Raw genomic sequence first — 22,758 nt, 5'->3', positions numbered from 1 at the left:
ATCAGAAATTCTGCACTTGGATGCTTGTAGGTGGCTTAAATCTGGGCCCTTGGTGGCCTGTACACTAACATCCTGCTATCGCTGCGGCAGTTTTCAGTTACCACAATCTGATTTATATTCTCCACTCAAATTTCCTGTGAGTGAAAGGGATGCAAACTCATCCCATCAGTCAGCTCATGAAGACCCACCAGAAGTAATTTCACGTCTACACATTATCTTTGATTTAAAGGCAAACATGAGCCCCTTGGGTTAAAGATGAATCAAATATTTAGAGCAGGAGAAAACTAAGTAACCTTCAGGAGTTTTTTCTCTCTTTATAGCTAAGCCACAAAGTATTAAGTAATGCTGAAATGTCTCATTATGTGTTCATATTTGCTGGTGTGAAAGCAGAGAGAAAATTTTGGCATCCTTTAATACTGAAACCTCTGGTTCATTTTATCTTAAAAACTCATCTTTCTGCATTATGTGAACCTCTGCCAGTAACTTTGTAAATAAACACACACGTAGGTCACATGATAATAATATCTGAACCACTTGCTCTCTTAAAATAATTTAAAATCCATTTCTGCTCTCTGAAGGGATTTCCAAATTCAGTCTGGTTTTTTTTTTTTTTTTCATATTTTAAACTCCCCACCCTACTTTTTCTGAAGAATGCCTAATATTCAACCAGCTAATTGAAATGATTGCTCATGATGGGATTTCCAAGTGGCCCTGACAGCCACCCACTAGCCCTGCCAGCCACAAGCAGAGTTATACAGCTTTGCAGCACAGGGAGAAATGCCAAGGTCGGTGCCAGGTGGGACGTCAGCCTGGATGGTGGAGAGGCCCTGCTGGGCTGGCCAGTTCTGATCCACACCCGTGTGACGTGTTTGTTCTGGCAAACAGAGCCACAGATTTTTATTGCACTGGAAGCTTAAATTATGGAGAAACGTGAGGCACCTCAAGTAAGCAAGAAAGAGTCATGCATGCTCTTGCCAAATGTCTTTCTAAGAAACTCCTTTCCAGTTGCTTTCAGTGCATGCTGGTGTTCAGCAGCTAAAAGAAGAGGATCTCTAGCTGTTAGCAATGGTTGCTTTGTACTAACCTCCATTAGGAATGAAAAAACAAATACTACCTGACACCCCAACATTTACAGTTACAAAAATCTCATTAGTAATGCTGCTACACACAGGTGTGTCCAAGTAACACAGCAACATGAGAAGCCAACTCCCAGAAGGACAGTATTGGTAAATATGGTTAAGAAAATTATATGGTACCAGTGCTTTAGCACAACATGCAACAATCTGCCATCATAAAAAAATATTGTTTGACAATAATCAGCATCATAATCAGTCACTCACACTGAGCCCACAACCCAATGGCACCTAATTGTAGATTTTCACCAGCTCCCATCCTCTCAGACTCCTGGACATCAGCAGCTGGATGACATTGAGAGGAGAGGGAAGAGCCTCACACCTCCAGTCTTCAGGCATATGCACTGTAAATACAACCACCCTGACCCACCCACACACCCAGTGGAGGCAGATGGGTTACATCAGGGATGCTGAGACCACCCAGCTCAGTGGACAAGACGGGGAACTGGGTGCTGTGAGCTCAATCTCTTGTCTTGCCATGTGCTGGGGTACCAACCCTGCCAGACAAATGTAGCTCCATGGGCTACTGAGCCATTGCTGTGGAGCCATTCCTGCTGGGAAGGGGAGGAGAGGAGCCTTTGCCATGTGACCTGTCATGTCTTGGTTTTCTGGGAGAGGAACTAAAGTGTCTGTGAGATCTCACTAAGTACCTGAAGATGGACTACAGCAACAGCACTGTGTTGCCTCACTTGCTCCCACGCTCCCTGCCTGCCACCATTTGCTTATTGCTGTAGAGACATTTTAGTCCCTCGCAGTGATGCTGAAGAAAATTATTCTTTGCTTTAGCGCCCTACTGGAAATATCTGGAGAAGATATATACACGGGGGGACACAGTAATGATCATCAAAACAGTTATGAATATTGTAGTGTCTTAACTATAACCCTAGTCTCTACATTTGGCATCTGACACAGTTCAATACCTGAAATAGTGCAAGAAAGCAACTGCTGGCCAACATTTACTTCTTCCACTCTTTCTTAACCTGTGACTATTTGAAGTATCTCTTATTAAAAACTACATCTGAGTAGACCAAACACCAAGCAGAGGGACTAACACATCTCCATCCTGCCAGTTTATTCTTGGAAAACAGGTTTTACATCTGTGAAATCTCAGCTTCATGCTGTAGCTGGATGTCTGCAGGCAGGAGCAAACGTTCCCTTTCTTGGCAGGTTTACACAGAACAGGAGCCCAACACTGAGTCCCTCAGCAGGAGAATGTCAAAAAAAGAACATCAGAGATGCCACTGCACGTTTTGACCAGTGAAAATAACACTTCCTGGTGCAGATGTAAACATGCTGTTTGAAATGAAACTCTCAGAGACTAAGTCTTAGAGTTGAGTTTACTTAATGTGTTTCAGGAAACTAAATTCTGGATTTATGGATCTAACAAAACCACTTATTGTGGGAATTATGGCATTCATTATTTTCTCTCCTATGCTGGTCCATACTGCATGAAGCACATATATGGCACTTTTCTCCCTATTTAAAGTTCATTATAAGTGCTTTATGTGTTGGAAAACACTCTGAGAGCACCTATCAGATTTTCAGTCAAAACAGCTTGTTGTCTGGTAGAGGCAGCAGAATTGGTCGATTTATTTCATAAAACTTTATGTACAAAGCAGCAGTATCCATGAACTTAATGGTCAGAATATAGAGTCTACAGGGGTAATTTTTACTACAATTTATAGTAAGATTACCCATACTCCACAGTTTTTCAATTTTATTGAGATTTTATGGGACTATATGGCTAGAGCAGTTAACTGCACCCGGCATAGCTGTGGTTCACAGAGAATGGGAATTGGCACTGAACACACAGTGTAACTAATCTTCCAGAGAATATTAATTGCTATAATTCAATCAAGGGCAATATTTAAAATCATTTCGCCAGTCAAATAATTTGCCATAAATCTGTACAAGAATAGCTGTGTGGAGAAATACAGAGGTGAGGGTGATTGTGTGGATGTAATATATGCACATATTTGAGCACCTCTTTCATTGGGCTGTATACTCAAACATAAAATACTATTTTTTTAAACAAAGGACTTTTCTCTTTCTAAGCTGCTTGAATGTCACAAGACCTTATCTACACAAGAATCAAAGTACTGAGAATACTGAGACTTATCCCTCACTGAGCATCCAATATACAATTATTCTATCACCAAAAGAGAACAGGGGAACAGTAAGGACAGAGTATACATGATACTAAATAAAATATTGCAAAGCCACTACAAAACAGTAGCAGATTGTAGTTTACATACTGCAACAGTCTAGAGACATTTTAAACACTAGAAAGTTTCCAGCAGGTTGGTTCAAGGCACAATAAAACCCGAGGCAGGGATAAAATAAATGAGAAGTTTTATGCATGTGTTTCTGCTGGATCCAAATTTTGGGGCTGAAAGCAACTAGATCAAAGATCAACCTTGGTGAGAGTAGAGAGAGTACAGAGTTGAAGGACTAGAGGCATTCTTCATATGGAAGAGAAGGAATTAACAGCTTCCAAAACGTGCAGGGACCACAGATCTTCCTTATCATCCTCAGGCTGGGTTTCACAAATAAATGTGCAATACACATCTACCTCACTTCCTTCTCCTAGCCAAAACCATATATGATCTTAAATCCACTGTTGATAAATCTTAGAAGAGTATGTGCTTCTACAGTGGAAAAATCTAAGCATGATGCTAGTAAGTCATCACCAGAAATAGGACTTTTCTGGAGATAAAGGGAAAAGACTGTTTATAAGATTCTGTAGTCAACACAGGCTACTTTGTCTTTAAGAAACATCCTTCTCTATTTCAGATACCACAGTACATCTTCTAACCTGTATTTTAACTCTCAATTCTGGCAAGAATTACTATTTACTCTAGTTCTTAAGTATATGTACCATCTCCAGTAACACAGGTCCCACCCTGAATGCAAGCCTCTCCTCTGTCTGATTCTCCTCCTGTCTGGCCACTGCCCATTTCTTTTTTCCAAAAAACACTAATACTTCTTTTAGATGAACTGAGCAAACAGAGGAAGAGAGATTCTTCATTTGTTGAGGGAGGAGGGGAGCGGGAGCGTGGAGGTTTACAGGTTGGAATACACAGAGCAGCAGAAGATTCTTGTCTGTAACTACAAAAATATTACAGCTGAACTGGAAACTCTCTGCTTAAATGCAAGTCAAATCCAAAATAACCATTTACTAAGATGTAGACAGGTTAATCACTTCATATGAAAAGAAAAAGGCAACACTACTGGTTTTAATTAAGAGCCTCTTCCATAGCATAATTTATACAAACAGAAGACAATCTCATGTTTAAACATATAGAACAGTTCTCTAAATTTCTGAATTTGTACTACAAATTGTGTTTATTTTTGTGGAATGAACTTTACAGCAGGCAGAAATAAAAGGCTGTAATAAAAAAAAAATTAAATAAGTAAATAAATAAATAAACCCAAAAAGGGCAGTGGCAAATGTAGTCTAGGATTATTATCTGTTCTAAGTAGCAGAAAATTTTATAGCAAGAGATACTGCTTTTACTACTGATTAATGTATCCATAGTGAGGAATATGGCATGCATAAACTGTGAAAAGAAAAAATCTGTGTATTTCTGCTAGCTCCATACACAGATATACTAAAATAAAAATAGTCCACACCAATATCATTATGGATGTTTGCATACACAGGAAGCTGATTTAGTTCAGTTGGGAAACGAGAATTTGTAATGTTCTGACTGCTGGATTTTGCAAGTGGTTTTATGTTTTGAAAACTTCAAAACTCCTAAGAGTGAGAACCCAAAACCCCTAGAAATAACAGAGTTCCATGGGTCCTTGGTGCACTGTCATCAGAAGGCAGCTTCCAAAAGGCCCTTCAGTGAAAGGACTAACTCTTCTGAACTATGGAAAACAATTTTTAAGGATAGTATCTTTGGCAAAGCCCTGCTCTAGAGAGACATGATTTGCCAAGAGTACTCAGGGACATCTTCTGAGAGCAAAGTAGTGGAAAGACTCAAGCTAAGAGGACCAGAGTTTGTACAGTAACGTGCTGCTGCCACAGAGTGCCCTTCCACTTGTCTGTTGGAGCCTTTCCTTGTTCCTCTTCACCCTGCCTGGATCTCTTTTCTATCCTTTTGCTTCTTTCCCCTTCCTCTTGTTTCCAACCCTTTCCAGCTTTTTTTCTCCTGAACATACTAACACTGCAGCAGCCATCTCACCACCTATTATTTTCTCCCATGCCTCTTTCCCATCCTGGCCCACTCCCCACTGCCCAGCACTTTCCAATCTCCTCCTTGCCTCTTCCTAGTCACAATTTTTTGTACTACTCTTTAAAACGACTCATTTTTTGTTTTCAGAATCCCAAACCTGGCCCGATTTGCACAAGTGATTATGAAGAAAAAAAAAAAAAAAAGACAACAGTCCAAACAAAACTTGAGGTTCACGGCACAGAGGTTCAAGAGTTTTTCACCAAAAAAAAGCTGACATAAATTTTTCAGCCTGGAAAATCCTTTTTTTTTCTCTATGATCATGTTCAGGAAGAGCAGAAGAATTTTTTCTTGAAACTTTCCTCAAAATGAAAAAAAAAGAAAAAATAAATAGCCCAAGGCAGACATGCAGCATGGAAAATGTTATCCTAAGTGGTTAACATACAGACAGGCTTTCCACAACTGAAAAAAGGGTCATGAAAGCTTAACTATAGGTGGTGTTACCTGCTGTGCCTCTAATTATCCCTTTCAGCAAGCCTCACTGTTGCTACATAGGGAGAAAAAAAAGGCGAGGAAAGAGTTTTTCATGGGATTTTAATGCTATGGAGTACTTTAATATATAATAATGTCCAGTGGTCACCACCTATGGCACACAGAAAAAAAGCTGTAAGAGCTTTTTAAGCCTTTGAATGACAAGACAGCACTGGTGACCACTGAAGGAAATGAACTTCATCTCTGCCTTGTCAAAAGGGATGGCAGAAGGTGCAGGCTGGACCCACAGTGTCCACAGGATCTTGTGCCTGGCTCCTGACCTCTCCCTAACCTGGCCCCGACAGTCCTAACACATTACTATGTTCTGTGCATATGAAATAACACAAGGATTAGGTTGCACAGCTGGGCTGGTGGTGCTGGGGAAGCACACAGAGACCTCCCCCACTTTGGAGGTCTGCCTGGGGTGCCTCCTCCCCAAAGAGTGTGTGAAGGGAAGGTCAGGAGGGGAAGGGGAAGTCTGCACGGAACTGAGTGCATGTGTGCACATATCTGGGTGTGGGATTCCAGAAGAGTGTTAGAAACTTATAGGAATTTAGTAAGATTTAGTAAATGAATGGTGTAGTATTACCAATGCTCAATGTAACATCCTCTGATTACCTTTTAATTATGTATTGTTGACAAATTCCTAAAGATCTTTCGATCCTGATTTTCATTCACACCAGGTGAATGGAGAGGTTTTTATCCTGCAAAAAACCATCAATCTAACAGAAGGATCTTTTGTACCATGATACCCTCAGCTCTGGTTGCCTCCTGACCCTTGGGGCAGAACACACAGCCCAGGACCTGATGAGATTCTGCTGGCAGCTCTTACATACAGGAGCTAATTGTCTGCAAACCCATCTGCTGCAGAAAGGGTTTGATTTAATGGAAGACCTTGGTAGTAAAAAAACAGGAGAGGAAGCAAGACAGAAAGCAGAAAGGAGCAGCAGACTGGAAGCCAGAAAAGAGGAACACTATGGAGAGATCATCTTGAGTGGCATTCTGCAGCACATGCAGGACAACCAGGAGATAAGACCCAGTCAGCAGGGGTTTATGAAAGGCAGATCCTGCTTGATGAACCTCATCTCCTTCTGTGACAAGGCGACCCACTTAGTAAATGAGAGAGGTTGTGGATGTTGTTTACCTGGACCTTAGTAAGACCTTCAACCCTGTTTCTCACAGCATTTTCCTGAAGAAACTGGCTACTTATGTCTCAGACTGAAGTACACATCACTGGCTAAAAAATGGCCCAACAGCCAGGCCCAAACTGTTGTGGTGAATGGAGTTAATTCCAGCTGGTGGCTGGTTACAAATGGTGCTGCCAAGGGCTTAGTGCTGGGGCCAGTTCTGTTTATTACCTTTAGCAAGGATCAGGACAAGGGGATGGAGCACACCCTCACTAAGTTTGCAGATGACAGCAAGTTGGGTGGGAGTGTTGATCTGCCTGAGGGTAGGGAGGCTCTGTAAAGGGAGCTGGACAGGTTGTATCAATGAGCTGAGGCCAACTGTATGAGATTCAACAAGGACAAGTGATGGGTCCTGCACTTGGGTTGCAACAACCCCGGGCAACACTACAGACCTGAGGAAGAGTGGCTGGAAAGCTGCCAGGCAGAAAAGGACCTGCGGGTGCTGGTTGCCAGCCAGATGAATACGAGTCAGCAGTGTGCCCAGGTGGCCAAGAAGGCCAACAGCATCCTGGCTTGTACCAGAAATAGTGTGGGCAGGACAAGGGAAATGGTTGTCCCCCCCTGTACTTGGCACTGGTGAGGCTACACCTTGAGTACTGTGCTTAGTATTGGGCCCCTCACTACCAGACAGACATTGAGGTGCTGGAGCAAGTCCAGAGAAGGATAACAAAGCTGGTGAGGGGTCTAGAGCGTAAGTCTCACGAGGCACATCTGAGCGAACTAGGATTATTTAGTCTGGATAATAAGATGCTGAGGGAAGACATTATTGCTCTCTACAACAACCTAAAAGAAGACTGTAGTCAGGTGGGTGTTGGTCTCTTCTCCCAAGTAACAAGCAACAGGAAAACTGGAAATCATCTCAAGTTGTGCCAGCGGAGATTTAGATTGGATATTAAAAGAAAATTTTTCACTGAAAGAGCTATTAAACACTGGAATAGGCTGTGCAGGAAGGTTGAAACTCCTGAAGGTGTTGAAAGATGTGTAGATGAGGTGCTTAAGAATGTGGTTTAACACTCGACTTTGTAGAATTAGTTTAAGGTTGCACTATATGATCTTAATGGTCTTTTAAACCAGAGTAATTCTGTGATTCTGTGACACTGGAGATGCTCCTGAAAGAAGGTGCTATGGAGAACACCAGGATGAATGACATCAGGGAAAAGGATGTCCAGCAGCAGAGGAGATGACAAGTGCAGGTTAGAAATATTAGCAGATAAGGGAGGAGAAATGAAAAAGAGCTCCTCAAACTGGTCCCCAAAGATCCATCAGCAAGATGGGAACAACTGGAAAAAATGGAAAAACATAAAAAGAGTGAGAAAGAGAAGAGGGGGTACTGATTTGTTGTGCTGGAGGGAAGAGAGAATTCAAACTCAACATGAAAAAATAAGTATTTGCTTGAACTGCCTAGAAAAGCAGTCATTAAGAGGAGAGGTTTGTTTGAGAAAGAGGAAGGTGGAACATATGGCTCCCGGGATGCAGAATGCCACCTGAGCAACATGCCTGGAGGCAGGATTAGAAGAATGGTGGTGGCCTGAGAAGGTTTTGCAATAAAATTAAAAATGAAATGGTTCTAGTCAAACCTGGAAGGAAGAGGAAAATTCAGCATGAGGGAAAAATAAAACTAAGATGAACAAGAACAAAGCCTTTATCTATACCCTACTTCTTGTGTTTCTTCCTGAAAAACAAGACAGATCTGAACTTAACGCTTACATAATTTTTGTTAATTTCAGTATTGAAGAAAGTATCTCACAAAGTTGGTTCAGGAAAGTGCTTAAGTTTCATTTGAGTGAAAAGGACTTGGATACAGGCTGATGTAAAATACAACTTTAAGTGCTCCCCAGCCACAAGCCCTGGATCATCAATGTGGTCTCCAGTTCAGCCTCTAAGAAGCAAGGAACATAAAGATTATGGGACAAATGCTGCTGATGCTGTGTATTGACTTTGTTTCTGTATGCATGTTTTTGTTTGTTGGGGTTTTTTGTTTTTTTTTTTTTTCAAATGATCAACATGCATATAAAAGTTGAAATTTGTGACTCTAGATGATTCTGAACCTGCATTTCTCCTTCATCTGGTAAAGGATTAGCAAGCAATTCCATCTGACAGCAGCGCCCTGTTAGCATCTGTGTACACATATTTCTTGTTTTCAGCATGAAAAGTTGACCACAGAAGGGAAGTTAAGTCTATACACATATGAAATTTATTTAAGTAGTTAATTTATGCAGTATCATGGCATCTTATTATTTATAATACCTTAAGTTAAAGAAAGAAAAACACACTCCAAGAAAAGATAACAAAAGGTGACTACCTAGAGTGGATTGTTGCCCGTTATTCTTCTATTGTATTTATTCAAATTAACAGGAACGTGTGTATCAAAAGAATTCGTGATAGGAAAATTAATACAATTGATGAAAAAAAAAAAAAAAGAATGCTTAATCCCCTCTTTTTCTTTTTCTATATACATTAATAGGTGCTGCAGGGCTGGTTAATGCCAATAACAGCACAAAGGCAATATTGGCAGGGCAGCTAAGGAGGCCCAGGGCTCGTGGGCTGAAATTCCTATTGTACATTAAATTCTGAAATTTTGTTGATGAAACTGGGGTAGTGAAGTTCCAGTTCTACAAAATCAAGAGGTGTTTCCTATAGTGTAAACTACTACTAGAGCCAAATAGCACCTTTGAAAGGAAAACACATGGGAAAAAGTCTAGATGAGCTCAAGGCCACATGCAGCTCAAAGCTCAAAAAAAATACAGCCTAAAATTTCCACCACCACTTTTTTCCCCCAGATAGCAGTTAATAGTTCTTTCACTCATAATTTCTTGACATAATGGCACAAAGTATTAAAACTATGTCGCTTCTCAAATTATCATTTTGAAACTTAAAACCCAGATCAGCTGCGAGCTACCTTCTTATGTCCAAACCTCTTGAGAGGGCACAGTCTACACTCAGCAAGGTACTGAGGGAATGGGAAGAGAATCAAAGATTTATGGACAAAAGGATGCTACTAAACATCAGAATGACCTATCACTGTAGTCCTGTAGAATAATACACAATTGCTAGTATATCAAAAACAAACATGAGAGTTGAAAAAACCCCAAAACAGTCTTCTAGTTGTACAGACTTGTTCATTATGAAATTAGGTACATAATATGTATTACTAAATATCCCATAGTCTGGCAAGCCCTGAAGTAAGGTAATCTGTCAGTATCCTCCCTTTCTGTCTCAAGCAATACTTCATTTCAGGGAGAATTAACCATATTTTATTCATTCACACGCAATGAACCTTGAAATGAGTCTTTCTCTTTCCCTTCCTCACGTTTCCATCTCTGTCACTAATGCCTCCCCTATAAAGCTATGCTTTTCCAAGTATCTAGTGACATCTGTTTTCTCTTTTCATCCTCCACCCACCATGTCACAGTCTCTAACAAGTTTTTGCTCCCTCACTAGCTGTTATGTTCCCATTTTTTCTTGCTCTCCAGCTGCCCTTTCTGTGATCTTTGGACATCTCTTCAAGAGTGCATCTGTCCTTCTGGCATCTGCTTTCTTCCTTCCTTCACATCTCCATGTATCTCTCAGGTCCTGTGTCTGCAACATTTATTCCCAACACAAGTACTCCATGTGGTTTCCTTCCCTTCTGCTGTTGCATCTGAAAGAAGAAACCTATTCAAAGTCTTGCACTGCCACTCCTTAAACTTAAAACCTACCTCTCTGTATGTGCTACTGCTCGTTGGTCTGAAAGACTTTCCTTCTGATGTTCCCACACCTCAACAATTATTTCTCTTTGGATGGAAACAATATATCTGACATTCTTTTCCTTGCCAAATCGTTATCACTTGGTGAGTTTTACATGTTCACCTCTGATGTTTTAAGTATTGTCATTATTCTGCTGTCTTCCTTCTTCTGCTTCTGAGAAGGATGTGTTCCTCTCAGGACAAAACTTGCCACAAGTTTTCTGAGCATCTAACAGCACTGCTGCCCCCAATAATTTTATAAATACTTACTTTAAAGAGCATCTGGGATAAGACTCTATACTACTGGGAGGAACTTTTACATGTCTTTTCAGAGAACAACCCTGTAAGTTTTTAAGCAAACCATTTTACAACTTCATTACACAGTTTGAAAGATGCCACAGATGCACAAAACTGGTTCCATCTTACCTTTGACATGGCTTCTCCCATCTTCCAACAGTGGTACTACTATAGTGTTGTTCATATTCCCAGGTGATCTCACAGCTGTATAGACAACCGGTACCGACTGTACCACCACGGGAATGCGGTGCACGTGACTCATTTTGTTGGACTGCAAGTTCATGGGACTTGAAGGTGGTACTGGGTGGATAATGTGCAAAAACTGCTGGCCTCCAACACCAGATGCAGAGGCCACTAGAGGACCCGGAGTTAATACTGAAGGTACAGAGGCTGCTGAGGATACTGATGTTATTACTGTGGGTGATGAAGCTGGCCGACTAGAAGAAGAAGAAGTAGAAGTAGAAGAAGGGGAGGAGGCTGATGCTGTCATGGAAACTGGTGAAGATGAAGCTGCTGTAGGGGACGACCTGGCTTTGTTTATTGACAAGTCCACTGGTTCAGTCTGTGTTTGGAAATGGTCTGTAGATAATGAATCCTCTGTGGGGTCTGCCTTCATGTTGTTTAGTAACAAGGGTACAGCTTCCATATCTGGGTAGTTGTGGACGTTTGGAGACTGTTGAGGAAGGACAAAGGAACATAATTAAAAGACATGGTTAAGGATGAGTTGCACACCCAATTGCTAATTCACATCATACTGTTTGGTCCTGAAAGCCAAAGGATTTATTCCTGTTTCTTAAATGTCATGAAATGCCAGAAATGGGTATGTTCAGTTTTAACAGACCATTAAAAAATTAGTTCTACTTCTATATCTTAGAAGGTGGCAAGATTAGCTCTATAAAACCACTGTTTCTTCCCACTACTCAAAATTCTTCAGTGGCAAAAGCCTTAGGATCTTCAGAATTAACCAATATTTATATGGATGAGATGTTTTTTTCCTAACACCTAACCTTAAGTTACAGTATTACTTTGTTCTAGCATCTCCAATGGACATGAGGAAATATGGGGTACCACCATTTTTCAACTAATCACACATACAATCTTTGAGCATGCAGAATGTACCCTACTTGTATGCCTTCTTCTAGCCTAGGCAGACATTGCTGCTTCTGTCTTAAGTCACCTTTAGAAGAACAAGCCTTAGATCTCTTGCTTGCTCTTTGCAGCCATCTTTGTAGGTCTGTCCACATCACTTTTCAGAACGTGGTGCCTAAAGCTAAACAGAGCACTTCAGTTTAATGTTTGCCTTTCTGCATTCTGCATGGTTACTGATAATGAACTCACAGGTCAGTACAGAGCCCCATGTTTGTATGGCTGTCCCATTACAAGCAGCAGTGGCCGTGCCAAATAATTATTCTGAATCAGCACATTATCCAGTCTTCCCCACTGTTACGATTTTTTTTTCCCATACTAATTAAAAAAAAAAAATTCTTGACTTCACAAAATAATTTTATGCTTTGGACCAACTCATTACTCTACATTTCTTCTAGACTGGTGCCATCTGCTATTTTTGTAGTTTTATTCCTTATTTCCATCATCCAAAAGGTTAATAGAATTTCTGAATAATGGTAGGCCAAAGAGATAGGCTCATTTGATAAATCTTTCCTTTTTGACAGTACATCATTAATAACTACTCTTTAAAAATGTTTTTTCAAGTAATTTTCAATAGGCACAGCAAGGAAGGAAATGCCCATCGATAACCTGGTAGAAAGACAAAGCACAGCTCTCAACTCCTCAGCTAAGAACTTCCATGGCACTGCAGCAGAGCTTCTCTGTAGGCACACACACACCATTATGTGCTGTATGTATGCTATGGGAAATCAACCTGAGTAAAAAAAAAAACATTTGCCAAGCTACTTCAAACCTTACTCGACCCAAAGCTGTTATTCCATATACAGATCTAACAAGCAATCTTTTTATGGCACCTAAGCAGCTCTAAATGCATTCTCTAGATTATAGTATTTACTAAGTATCTAAAAATATTAAATCAGAAATATTTAAGCCACAAACATTTCAGTTCATCTACTCTAAATAAACTAACAATCAAGCAAGCTGTGAATTCACTTTGGGATTTTTATCATCAACTGTATTAAATATTTTCATGGAGAACCCTCCTGGTTTTGAGTCAGAGCCAAATTTCATCACAGAAAGGAGTTTTATTGCAAAAGGAAAATAGAAACACTAATATTAAAAATTCCAATAATAACAGCTTAAGTGGTTATTATCCCCAGCATGCTGAAAGATGAGATGTTCTAGTGGATCCCATCTATTCAGCTGATTTAGACTGGTTCTCAGGGCTGACACTTTGTCCCATTTGAAAGCAAGAACATCTATTGAACAGCCAGTCTCTTCCTCCATTCATACACAAATCAACTTAAAACAAAAGGATCTGAATTCATCCAGCCTTCGACCCTGCTGTTCTGCTGTAATACAAGTAACAAAAGGAAAAAAAAAAAGCCTTTATAAAGACAATAGGAAATTCTCCTGCTAAAAAAAGAACATGGAATGAAGAATAAGTCACTTTACAAAGCACATAACCAGATACTAGTAACAAGGTCAAGAAAACCTTTTCCTCAAGAAGGCAAAACTGTCTTTAATTATAGTGATGATCCCTGGTAACTTCTTCTGAAACACCTCATCCAGACTCTACAGTCAGTAATGAGATTCTGTGTTAGGCACCCCGCGTCTGCCATGACAGAGACAAAACCATAAACATCCATGGCACAAACAGCTGATTTGTCAAATCTTGACAAGTCTTATATGAAATAGGCAAACAGGCTGGTTCTGATGAACTAAATATACTGATGGTAGGTAGAGTAAAGGCAAGCCCAAGAGGGACACCCTGCACAGGCTATATTGAAATCTTTCTAAGGCCAAAGGCAACACCTTAAATGTTTGAGAGAAGAGGAATAAATGGGATCAAATTTCAAGGGCCTTGTGCACATAGCTGGGCAAGGGCCATCTAGAAGTAGTTGGCACTGTCAGCTCCATCCATGGAAGAAATCTTACATACTTACTTACTTTCAGGCTTTCTCTGGGTGCCAGAGGCAGATTTCAGGTTAACCTAATGCCACCTGCCTCAGCAGCACAACCTCTTACTCTGTGGCTGCCCCATCACTGGAAGCGTTCAAGGCCAGGTTGGATGGGGTTTGGAGCAACCTGTTCTAGTGGGAGGTGTCCCTACTCATGCCCAGGGGTTGGAACTGGATGATCTTTAAGGTCCCTCCCAAACCACACCATCCTATGATTTCATATAACTTGGAATAGAGCTAAAGATGGATTATTCTGCTGTTGCTGTCCTTGAGTGATCCGAGGGCACTGGGGACCTGATGTACTTGGCGTATGCACATCAGACTGCTCCCAGAAGTCTTCTGACTTCTGTGATACTACCACAGCAGGACACAAGGGGGATCCACATAGACCTCAAAAGCAGCCCATCAGAAGTCTGCCCTAAAGTACCACCTGCCTTGGAAGCAAGAAGCATCAGGTACCTTACAAAGTGCTTGTTCCATGGATAGCCAATTGTTTTCAAGACAAAGCACAGATCATGACTTACAGATTATTCTAGATTGTGCTAAGAACACACCTTCATTTTGCCACAGTAATTATACCTAGTCTTCTGAGAATTATAAAAAAATAAAAATAAAAAGGAAAAAGTATCATGTAACTACAGCATATCATACAAACCACTTTCTCTTTTAATAGCTCTTCTACATTCACTTTTGTACTGTTCATTTCTTATCCTGCACCTATCTTTCAGTAGATAGCCTCTTCTTGTTCAGTGTTTTTGGAGGGGCCATGAAGTCTCTATATACTGTGGTAATACAGTCGGTATTGTTATTTCAGTCTTCAGTGGTGAAACTGAATTCAAAACCTCTACAATCCCTTCATTAATTTCTCCAAATAGGATGCAAACTGGTATGCCCTTCAGTGACCTCCTTTCCCTGCCAAAACTCTAAGACTAAGAATGCCCTTTCTTTGGTAAATTCAGGCTGTGACTGATGTCAGTCGACATTACAAAAGACAGTAGGATCCTTATCAAAACAGGTTTGGACAGCCCGTACTTAAGATGAAAAATGCAAACAAGTGTTGTATTTTGTTCTGGTGGTGGTGAACAAAGAGATCTAACCCATCAACTCACAATCCTTTACAGTGACCTACATGTTGTATAGACATTTCTCCATGATCTCAGATTTTATCTAAGCTGTCAATGATCTATTAAAGTTGTATTTGAATTAAAATTTTGAACACTAAAGTATCATTGTTTTCTGAAAAAGGATGGTATATGCAAACCTTTCCCAATGAACTACATGGCAAAGAGTAGCATCAAAGCCAAAAGGAATGGCTAAATTCTCAACATACTATTTCTTAGCATCTTCACAGAACATTATTAACCAAGAATTAACTGCTCGTTTCCCCAGTCAATGAGTGTTGCCATTACTTTTATTTAACAGATCTACATCTCTTCTAATTGAGAGGGTCACAACACAATGGCAGGGATATACCTTCAGACATTCTGTTAGCTCATAAAGTCAACTGGATAAAAAAAATGGTTGGTTTTTTTTTTTCTCCCATCTCTCTATTCCTGCCTTTCCAGCCTCAATCTACTCAACTAAGCTTCCTGTGGTGGTGTGGGCTCAGATGATTGTTAGTTTGGGCTTCTGGAACAGGTTGTCTCCATCTGGATTCCAAAAGCGTCTGTGCTGGTTTTGCAAAATTTGTTTTGGTTTCAGGGGTTCTAAACTCTGTTGTTGAGAGTTTGGAAGCTTCCAGAGAATTTGGTAGGTTAGAATGGGTTCAGCTGGAGGTCCCTGTAACCCATTGGGCTGCCTTGGATGCCAGCCTAGACCATGGGAATGCAACATGATGGGGTACAGCTCTACCATGGCTTCCCTCATCATCTCACTGCCCACTGGTACAAAAGAGAGGGACAGTTTCAGCCCTGCCTCCTGCTGGGACTCAGAGGCAAATATCACCACTGCCTCTCTCTGCAATGCCACCATCACATCGTATGCTGTTCACCATCCACTCAAATCCAGGCTGAAACAGAACTGGAAGGTAGGTTAGGATAAATCCCTGCAAGAAAAAAGCTGCATGGCCTGCTAGTCAGTGCTCTTGGTTAATGCTTTTTGTGCCTGCCCTTTGAAGATGTACACCAGTACTCTCTGCAGTGCTCCCATTTCATCAGCTTGCCATTAATAAACACCGCCAGGAACTCAACACTATTCACAAAGCTTTTTCTGGCTGTGTGAAAAAGCATTCCTCACTGCCTGTTTCCTCGATCATCATGGAAAAACAACCAGCCAGCCACAGAACTGGCTGCAAGACTCTGAGGGAAGCACGGTGATGTTATGGCTGATCCTATCTGTGAGATGTCCATCCTTTCCTGCAGAGCTCTATTTAGTCTTCATTACAGCCCCCTGAAATCCATGCCCACTTAATTTTGGAAAAATTTTGCAACACCCCCTTTCCACACTCTTCTACTGATGGCAGTCTTCTCTGTGTCTCCCAGCATTGTCTGCCATCAATATCCAAGCCATGAAGAGCTCACTCATAGTTTTTACAAAGCTGAGGTCCAAACCAGTGAAAAAGCAAAGATCATTTTGTTTTCCGCAACTCATCCTGATGCCTTACAGTGCATCAACTTCACAGGGTACTAAAAGCTTCAGTGACTCTAAGCCTCTGTCGAGCTTTATTGCTCCCAAACAACAAGAGTTTACAAACCTCCAACAATCAGTTGTCAGCTCTAAAGTGTTCTTCCTTTTTGGCAGCTATCTTCCAAGGTCAAACAATTTGTAAGAAAGCATACCAAAAAAGCTGTCCTTGATGACGGAAACTGAACAGACTAAATTTAGCATTTATAAAATAAGCTGGCTTTGAGGACAGGAAGTTAAAAAATAAATTGCTCAACGTTTAACTCTTCAGTCAAATCACACAACCCCCTCCCCTTCTTGGTTGCCACTGTACTGCCCCACCTCGTTCTGCTCTGGCAGCAGAAATTTCAAGTGGGATGAATTTGTTTTGTCAGAGTTATAGGAGAGAATGAGATGAGAAAAATCATAGTCCTTTTGAAAAGCTGCCTACAATTTTAACCATTTCATTGCCACTGCCATACAGAATCACCAAGGCTTGGTGATGCAGGCTGTAGTCTTCTGGTCAGGCAGTGGAGAACTACACCCAGACAGAACAGCTTTCAGCTCTGATCACCATGCCTATAGGCTCGTATCTGAATAACCAAGAATATTCTGCAGGTTACAGATATTTAAATACTTCACAGTGTAAGAAACACGAGTTAGGTTCGAAATGATAAAAAAGATTTGCTCTGGTGGAAGTAATTTTGCCTTTGCAAAGAACACTGATGTGCTTACAACTCTTAATGCCATTAGACAGGCGTGCAGGTGGATTTGGTTGAGGCTGTGGTATGTTCATCTACAGTTTACAAATTGGGTTTTTTATGTCTGAAACAGAATAAGGTTAGAAAGCTCCACCTCAGGAAACTGAATTGCTGTGTATCTGCCTGTCACACCCCAACTAAGCACTTGGAGAATGGAAGATTGGTGCAGAGTTAGATTGGGTGAGCAGCAGCTTGGGTACTTCAAAAGCTCTGTAAAACATGGCCCAAGTACCCAGCCCTTTATTCAAGACTTTCCTAATCTAGGAGAGAATTCTCTTTAAAATTAAGGGAGGAGTTATTTTGAAAACACCTTCCTGTCATAAGACATTACATTCAGAGTATTCACAGGCTTCTGCTCCAAAATCTCCCCTTTAACTAAAGCAAACAAAATGAAAAGGGAGAAGTAATAAAACCTGACAAAAAAAATGAACTAAACAACCTGCAGTTGAAACACTCTGCTGTTCTCCTGAAGTGACATGAAGGATTCAAATACGCCCACTCTGAGTTGCAGCAATCATTATTAATTTGTATATGAGGGGCACACCAGTATAGAAGGAACAGACAGCTATATAGAATCAGAAGGGTCAACATGTAGATAGCTGAGAACTAAAACTGAGCAAAATCCTTAAAAAAATGGTTTCTGAATGCAAAAGCACCAAGTAAGCAGGCATTTGTGCCTTTCTGCTGGAGGCTGCTGCTGCAGGCTGTCCTAAGCTGACAGAACTGCTCAGCTCGGATGTGTTATACAAATGCAGGAAACCAAACTGAAGAAGGAAGCAAAACGCAAGGGAGCTGGATCTTCCTCCTTTTTTCTGGAAGCATAAATTTAAAAAGTGGCTTACTATTAGTTTTTGAGAAATGGTTTCTCAGGGTCCAAGTCAAATTTGTGCTCCAAGGAAGATGAGAGATCCCCAAGAGACAGTGCTCCCAAGCAAGGTTGAGTAAGACTCTCTTAAAATAACCCACATTGAGGGTAAGTGCTAAAAAGCACCAGTTGGCACCAATAAAGACAGAGGGAAGAGCCCAGAAAATATTAAAATAAGAAAACATTGAGTGAAAAAAAACATTTAAACAAATCAGAATTGATTCAACAGGAAAGACCGAGATACCAATTCTGAAGTACTTATGATTCTTTTAGTGTAGTGTTATCTGTGCATAACCCTTGGATGACTGATTCCACAGTGGATGCTTCCAATCCTCAAGACCTAAAAAATAAAATTTCTATTCCTCTTGTGTGTCTGAAGAGGCAAAGGAAACTCAGCACATCCTATGAGGTGCATGTGGCCTTTGTTAGCAGAATGTTGCTAAATACATAGAACCTCCATTAGATGCTCCAAAATAAAACAGAATTAGTGAAGAGATGGGAAGGACAAATTTAAAGCACCCATTCATATACAGACAAGCAAAATTCAATCTCTATGGCTGTAAAAAATTATTTTTTTATCTTTTCCTCAACAGCTCAAACTTGGACTGGCAAAATGTGCTTCAAAATGAAAGTAGATCCCTACTCAAACAGTTACGTTTTTAAACATGTTTAACAATGAAGGCAAATACACCTAGTGTGAAATTACTTACTTTTAAATAACACATCTGCAAAAACAGACCAAGCATTAAGGTTATTTGGCATTTAATTCTCCTGTCCCAAAACTGACACATTTGCCAAAGGACTCCTCCAATGGTACAGAAAGAGAACAAGTGATACTAGATGTCTACAGTCCAATAAACTAATCAGTTCCTGTACTATTTGGCACATTAAAAATACAATACTTTTCTTGAATGAGTCCAAATTTTCAGTATCTCAAACTCTACATGGGCCGGCCATTATCTTTTTGAAGAACAACAAAACCTACTCCCTCGAGCCCTAAATCATTAACACATTCAGAAAACTATCTGTACAGCATAGATTGGATACTCAAGCAGTGTTACTTGAATGGTCTGCCAAGGAAGCATCTGTTGAAAAAAACTAATAAATGCCCATTGATACAACACTCTTTAAGAGAAATAAGTCTTACAAAGGTATGGCACAACTGTATTGTAAAACATTGCTTTCAATATTATTTCCTTAAGCATATAAAGAATGCTCATAATATATTTGTATTCCTTGTAATAATCCATTTCAGATTTGACCATAATTTCTGAACAAATGGCAGATCTCTATATATATATGTTAGAGGGGAGTTAAAATACTGGGAAAAAAGTATCTCACTACAATTAAAATTTTTTTTTTTAAATCCCAAGAATAAAGTTTCAAAATTCCCAGACAACATGAATTTCACATATCCACTTCAGCAGCTGTCCTCGTAAGTTTTTCCCTCATGTTTTTTGGGCAATCCTTTCTCTTTTCAATTTCACAGAATCAGAGAATCATTTTGTTTGGAAAAGATCTTTAAGATCCTAAGAGTCCAACTGCTGCCAAGTCTACCACTAAATCACATTCCTTATCACCACACCTACATGTCTTTTAAATTCCTCCAGGGATGCTGACTCCATCACTCGCCTGGGTAGCTTGTTCCCATGCATGACGACCATTTCAGTAATGAAATTTTTCCCAATGGTAAGCCATGTGCCCTTGTGGGCCAGAAGTATTCTGGGATGTGTACAAAGAGTATGGCCAGCAGGTCAAGGGAGTCCGAACCCCCTTCTACTCTGCCCTGGTGAGGCCACATCTTGTATACTGGTTCCTGTTCTGGGCTCAAGAAAGACAAGGAATCACTGGAGAGACTTCACTGAAGAGCTACAAAAATGATCACAGGACTGGAGCATCTCTTTTATGAGGAAAGGTTAAGAGACCTAGGACTGTTTAGCCTGGAGAAGACTGAGAGAAGGTCTTATTAACACTTGAGATTAACTACAGGGTGGGTATCAGGAGGATGGGGCCAGACTCTTTTCAGTGATGCCCAGTGACAGGACAAGGGGCAATGGGCACAAACTGAAACACAGAAATTTCATCTAAAGATGAGGAAGAACTTCTTTATTTTGAGGGTGTCAGAGCATAGAAACAGTCTGCCCAGAGAGGCTGTGGATGCTACTTCTCTGCAGACATTCCAAACCCACCCAGATATGATCCTGTGCCACTAGCTCTTGGCTAACCTGAGCTGTACTCAATAATGTCTATAGGACCATTCTAACCTCTACCGTTCTCTAAAGAGACTGAAACCCACCTTCTTAAACCTCCTCTCAGGTACTTACAGAGAGTAATAATGTCTCCACTTTCAAATTCTTCATTTCCCCTACTCCAGTTTTAAATCAGGATCCTTCCATTCCGTTTATAAAAAAACCCCAAAAACCTACATTGAAGAGCACTGTGAGTTAAATGAGATCAAAGAGTTAATAAATTTAAATCCCTGATATTTACATTAGAAAATAATTTTTAAAATATACTACGCATACACCAGGATTTGTACAATAATTTGGTTTCATCAGTCTAGACTGCTTAGCCTAAGATGGATTTTTTTCTTAAATGAACACAGCAGCATTTACTTTTCTAGTTGAAAATATTCAAATTATATTCTAAGATTTATTTTTATCTAACAGGGAAGCATTCAGTGCTTCCATACAAACCAACTTGCACTGAAAAACAATGAAAGCCTGAAGAATAATTTGTAGCAAACAGTATGCAGAAGATCCACAAGTTAAAATTTTAATGTGAAGATTTGGTAAGCAATTTCTTAGTTTGCACATCACAGATCATTCATAAGTGTATTAGCAAAAAAATAACTATGACAAGCAATGCATGAAACTATTATTTATACCTTTTAAGCACCAGCCCAAAGCCGTGCACCTATCAGTCTTGGAGCTCAGCAGTTCCAAAGTGACCCTGCACTTCCATGTAATTTCTCCTTGGGCAAAGAGTGGCAGATACTGCAGGAGGGGGTTGTGCCCCCAGTAAATAAAGCTGGCATGGAAAAAGGCATGAAAAGACTGGGTAGTTAATTCTTTCCAATTACTCCTCATTACTCAGTCCTGCTTGCATCTCCTCTGAGGTATGAAGATACCCATGAACTACTTGATCAATTCTACAGCTATCTGATAAATTCATCAGGAGTGGTGGTAGTAGTGGGGATGCCATGCCTGAAACTCACATTTGATATATTATCCATATACTGCAACTGTGCTTCTCTCTGTCTCTTTCTCCTTGTCTCTGTTCACCCCAGTTTCTACCCGAAGTATTCCTTTTCCCAAATGAACCTCTTTCTTCTGTTCAAAGTCCTTCAAGATGATGTTTAAATTCATCTTGTTCTTCTCATCTCTGAATTGAGATTGCATCTCAGTTTTGACATGCTTTTCTTTACTAAAATAAATTACATTGAGTAGAACTAACTATAGTTAGGTCTCACTGAAATGAAGCCCTTCAGTAGTTTGGGAGTGGGAGACAAAAAAAATAGTTCACTTCAGAGAGTAAAGGTTTAAATAACTTTTTAGTAAAAATAAGACTTTCCAGTGCCTGTCTCTGAACAGACTTCCAGGACAACTATCCCAGAACTGGCTGCCTGTCCTAGTAAAACAAACATGTGTGGTATCATTCTCTGGCACTGAAGGTCCATGGCCTGAATTTGTATAGCCAAAACCTCCCATCCTCTGAGTGCAAGTGGCTCTACCCCAGGCTCATTAAACTGGAAATGACAAACTCACTTGTAGCTCACTGAAGTCCTCCCTCCTACTTCCACCGCTGCCCTTCCTCTGGGACAAAGAAGCAGCAAGGAGGACATCAGCTGACCTCAAAGAAGGAAAAAGAGCCAAATCTGGGAGAACAGTAGCTAGAAAAAAGCACTACAGAGACAGTCAAAATGCAGAGATTGAGTCTGAGAGGGGAAACTGATAGAGAGTCTTGGTTGGGAAGACTCAGACACCACCAGTAAAAAGACTGGAGCTCCAATGGGTCATGTGAGGAGAGACTGTGTATTAATGAAATTAGGCATTTTACATCCTGAAGTCATCTAATGTCACCTCAGATGCAACTGGCAGGACTACAGGATAGGGTAAGGGTGGGAAGCAAATGATACCCAAATCCCTGGGTGGTAAGGTTGGCTGGCAAGGCAGTAGGGCTTGGCTGAACACAAGGAAGAGTGTCCCATCCTGGGGGAGACCGGACAGGTCAAGTTTGGAGCAAGCAGACAAAAGGGTTTGTGACAAGTAAAGCAAAACATCCTGCCAGTGCCTGGCATGGGACCCAAAGCCACCAAGGTTCACCATTCCTCTGCTGTCAGCAGATATCACTGAAAGCCACTGGTGAAATATCCCATCCCTCCACAACACTCA

General features: G+C 40.6%; 1 protein-coding gene across 7 annotated transcripts in view; it reads right to left on the bottom strand.

The window, feature by feature from the left end:
- The window catches only part of KLF12 (Kruppel like factor 12), a 248,895-nt gene that overhangs the window by 83,610 nt on the left and 142,527 nt on the right, over positions 1-22,758 (bottom strand). For all 7 annotated transcript variants that reach the window (XR_003987198.1, XM_030445103.1, XM_030445057.1 and 4 more), the window contains one exon: positions 11,181-11,724. Coding sequence is in view for 6 of the 7 variants with exons in the window: in XM_030445103.1 (XP_030300963.1) it covers positions 11,181-11,724 (544 nt within the window). In the remaining variant the exon portion in view is untranslated. The remainder of the gene's footprint in view (positions 1-11,180; positions 11,725-22,758) is intronic.

The sequence above is a fragment of the Calypte anna genome, chromosome 1 (assembly GCF_003957555.1).
Source record: "Calypte anna isolate BGI_N300 chromosome 1, bCalAnn1_v1.p, whole genome shotgun sequence".
NCBI lineage: Eukaryota > Metazoa > Chordata > Aves > Apodiformes > Trochilidae > Calypte > Calypte anna.
Note: the sequence above shows the minus strand (reverse complement) of the source record. Positions and strands in the feature narration are given on the sequence as shown.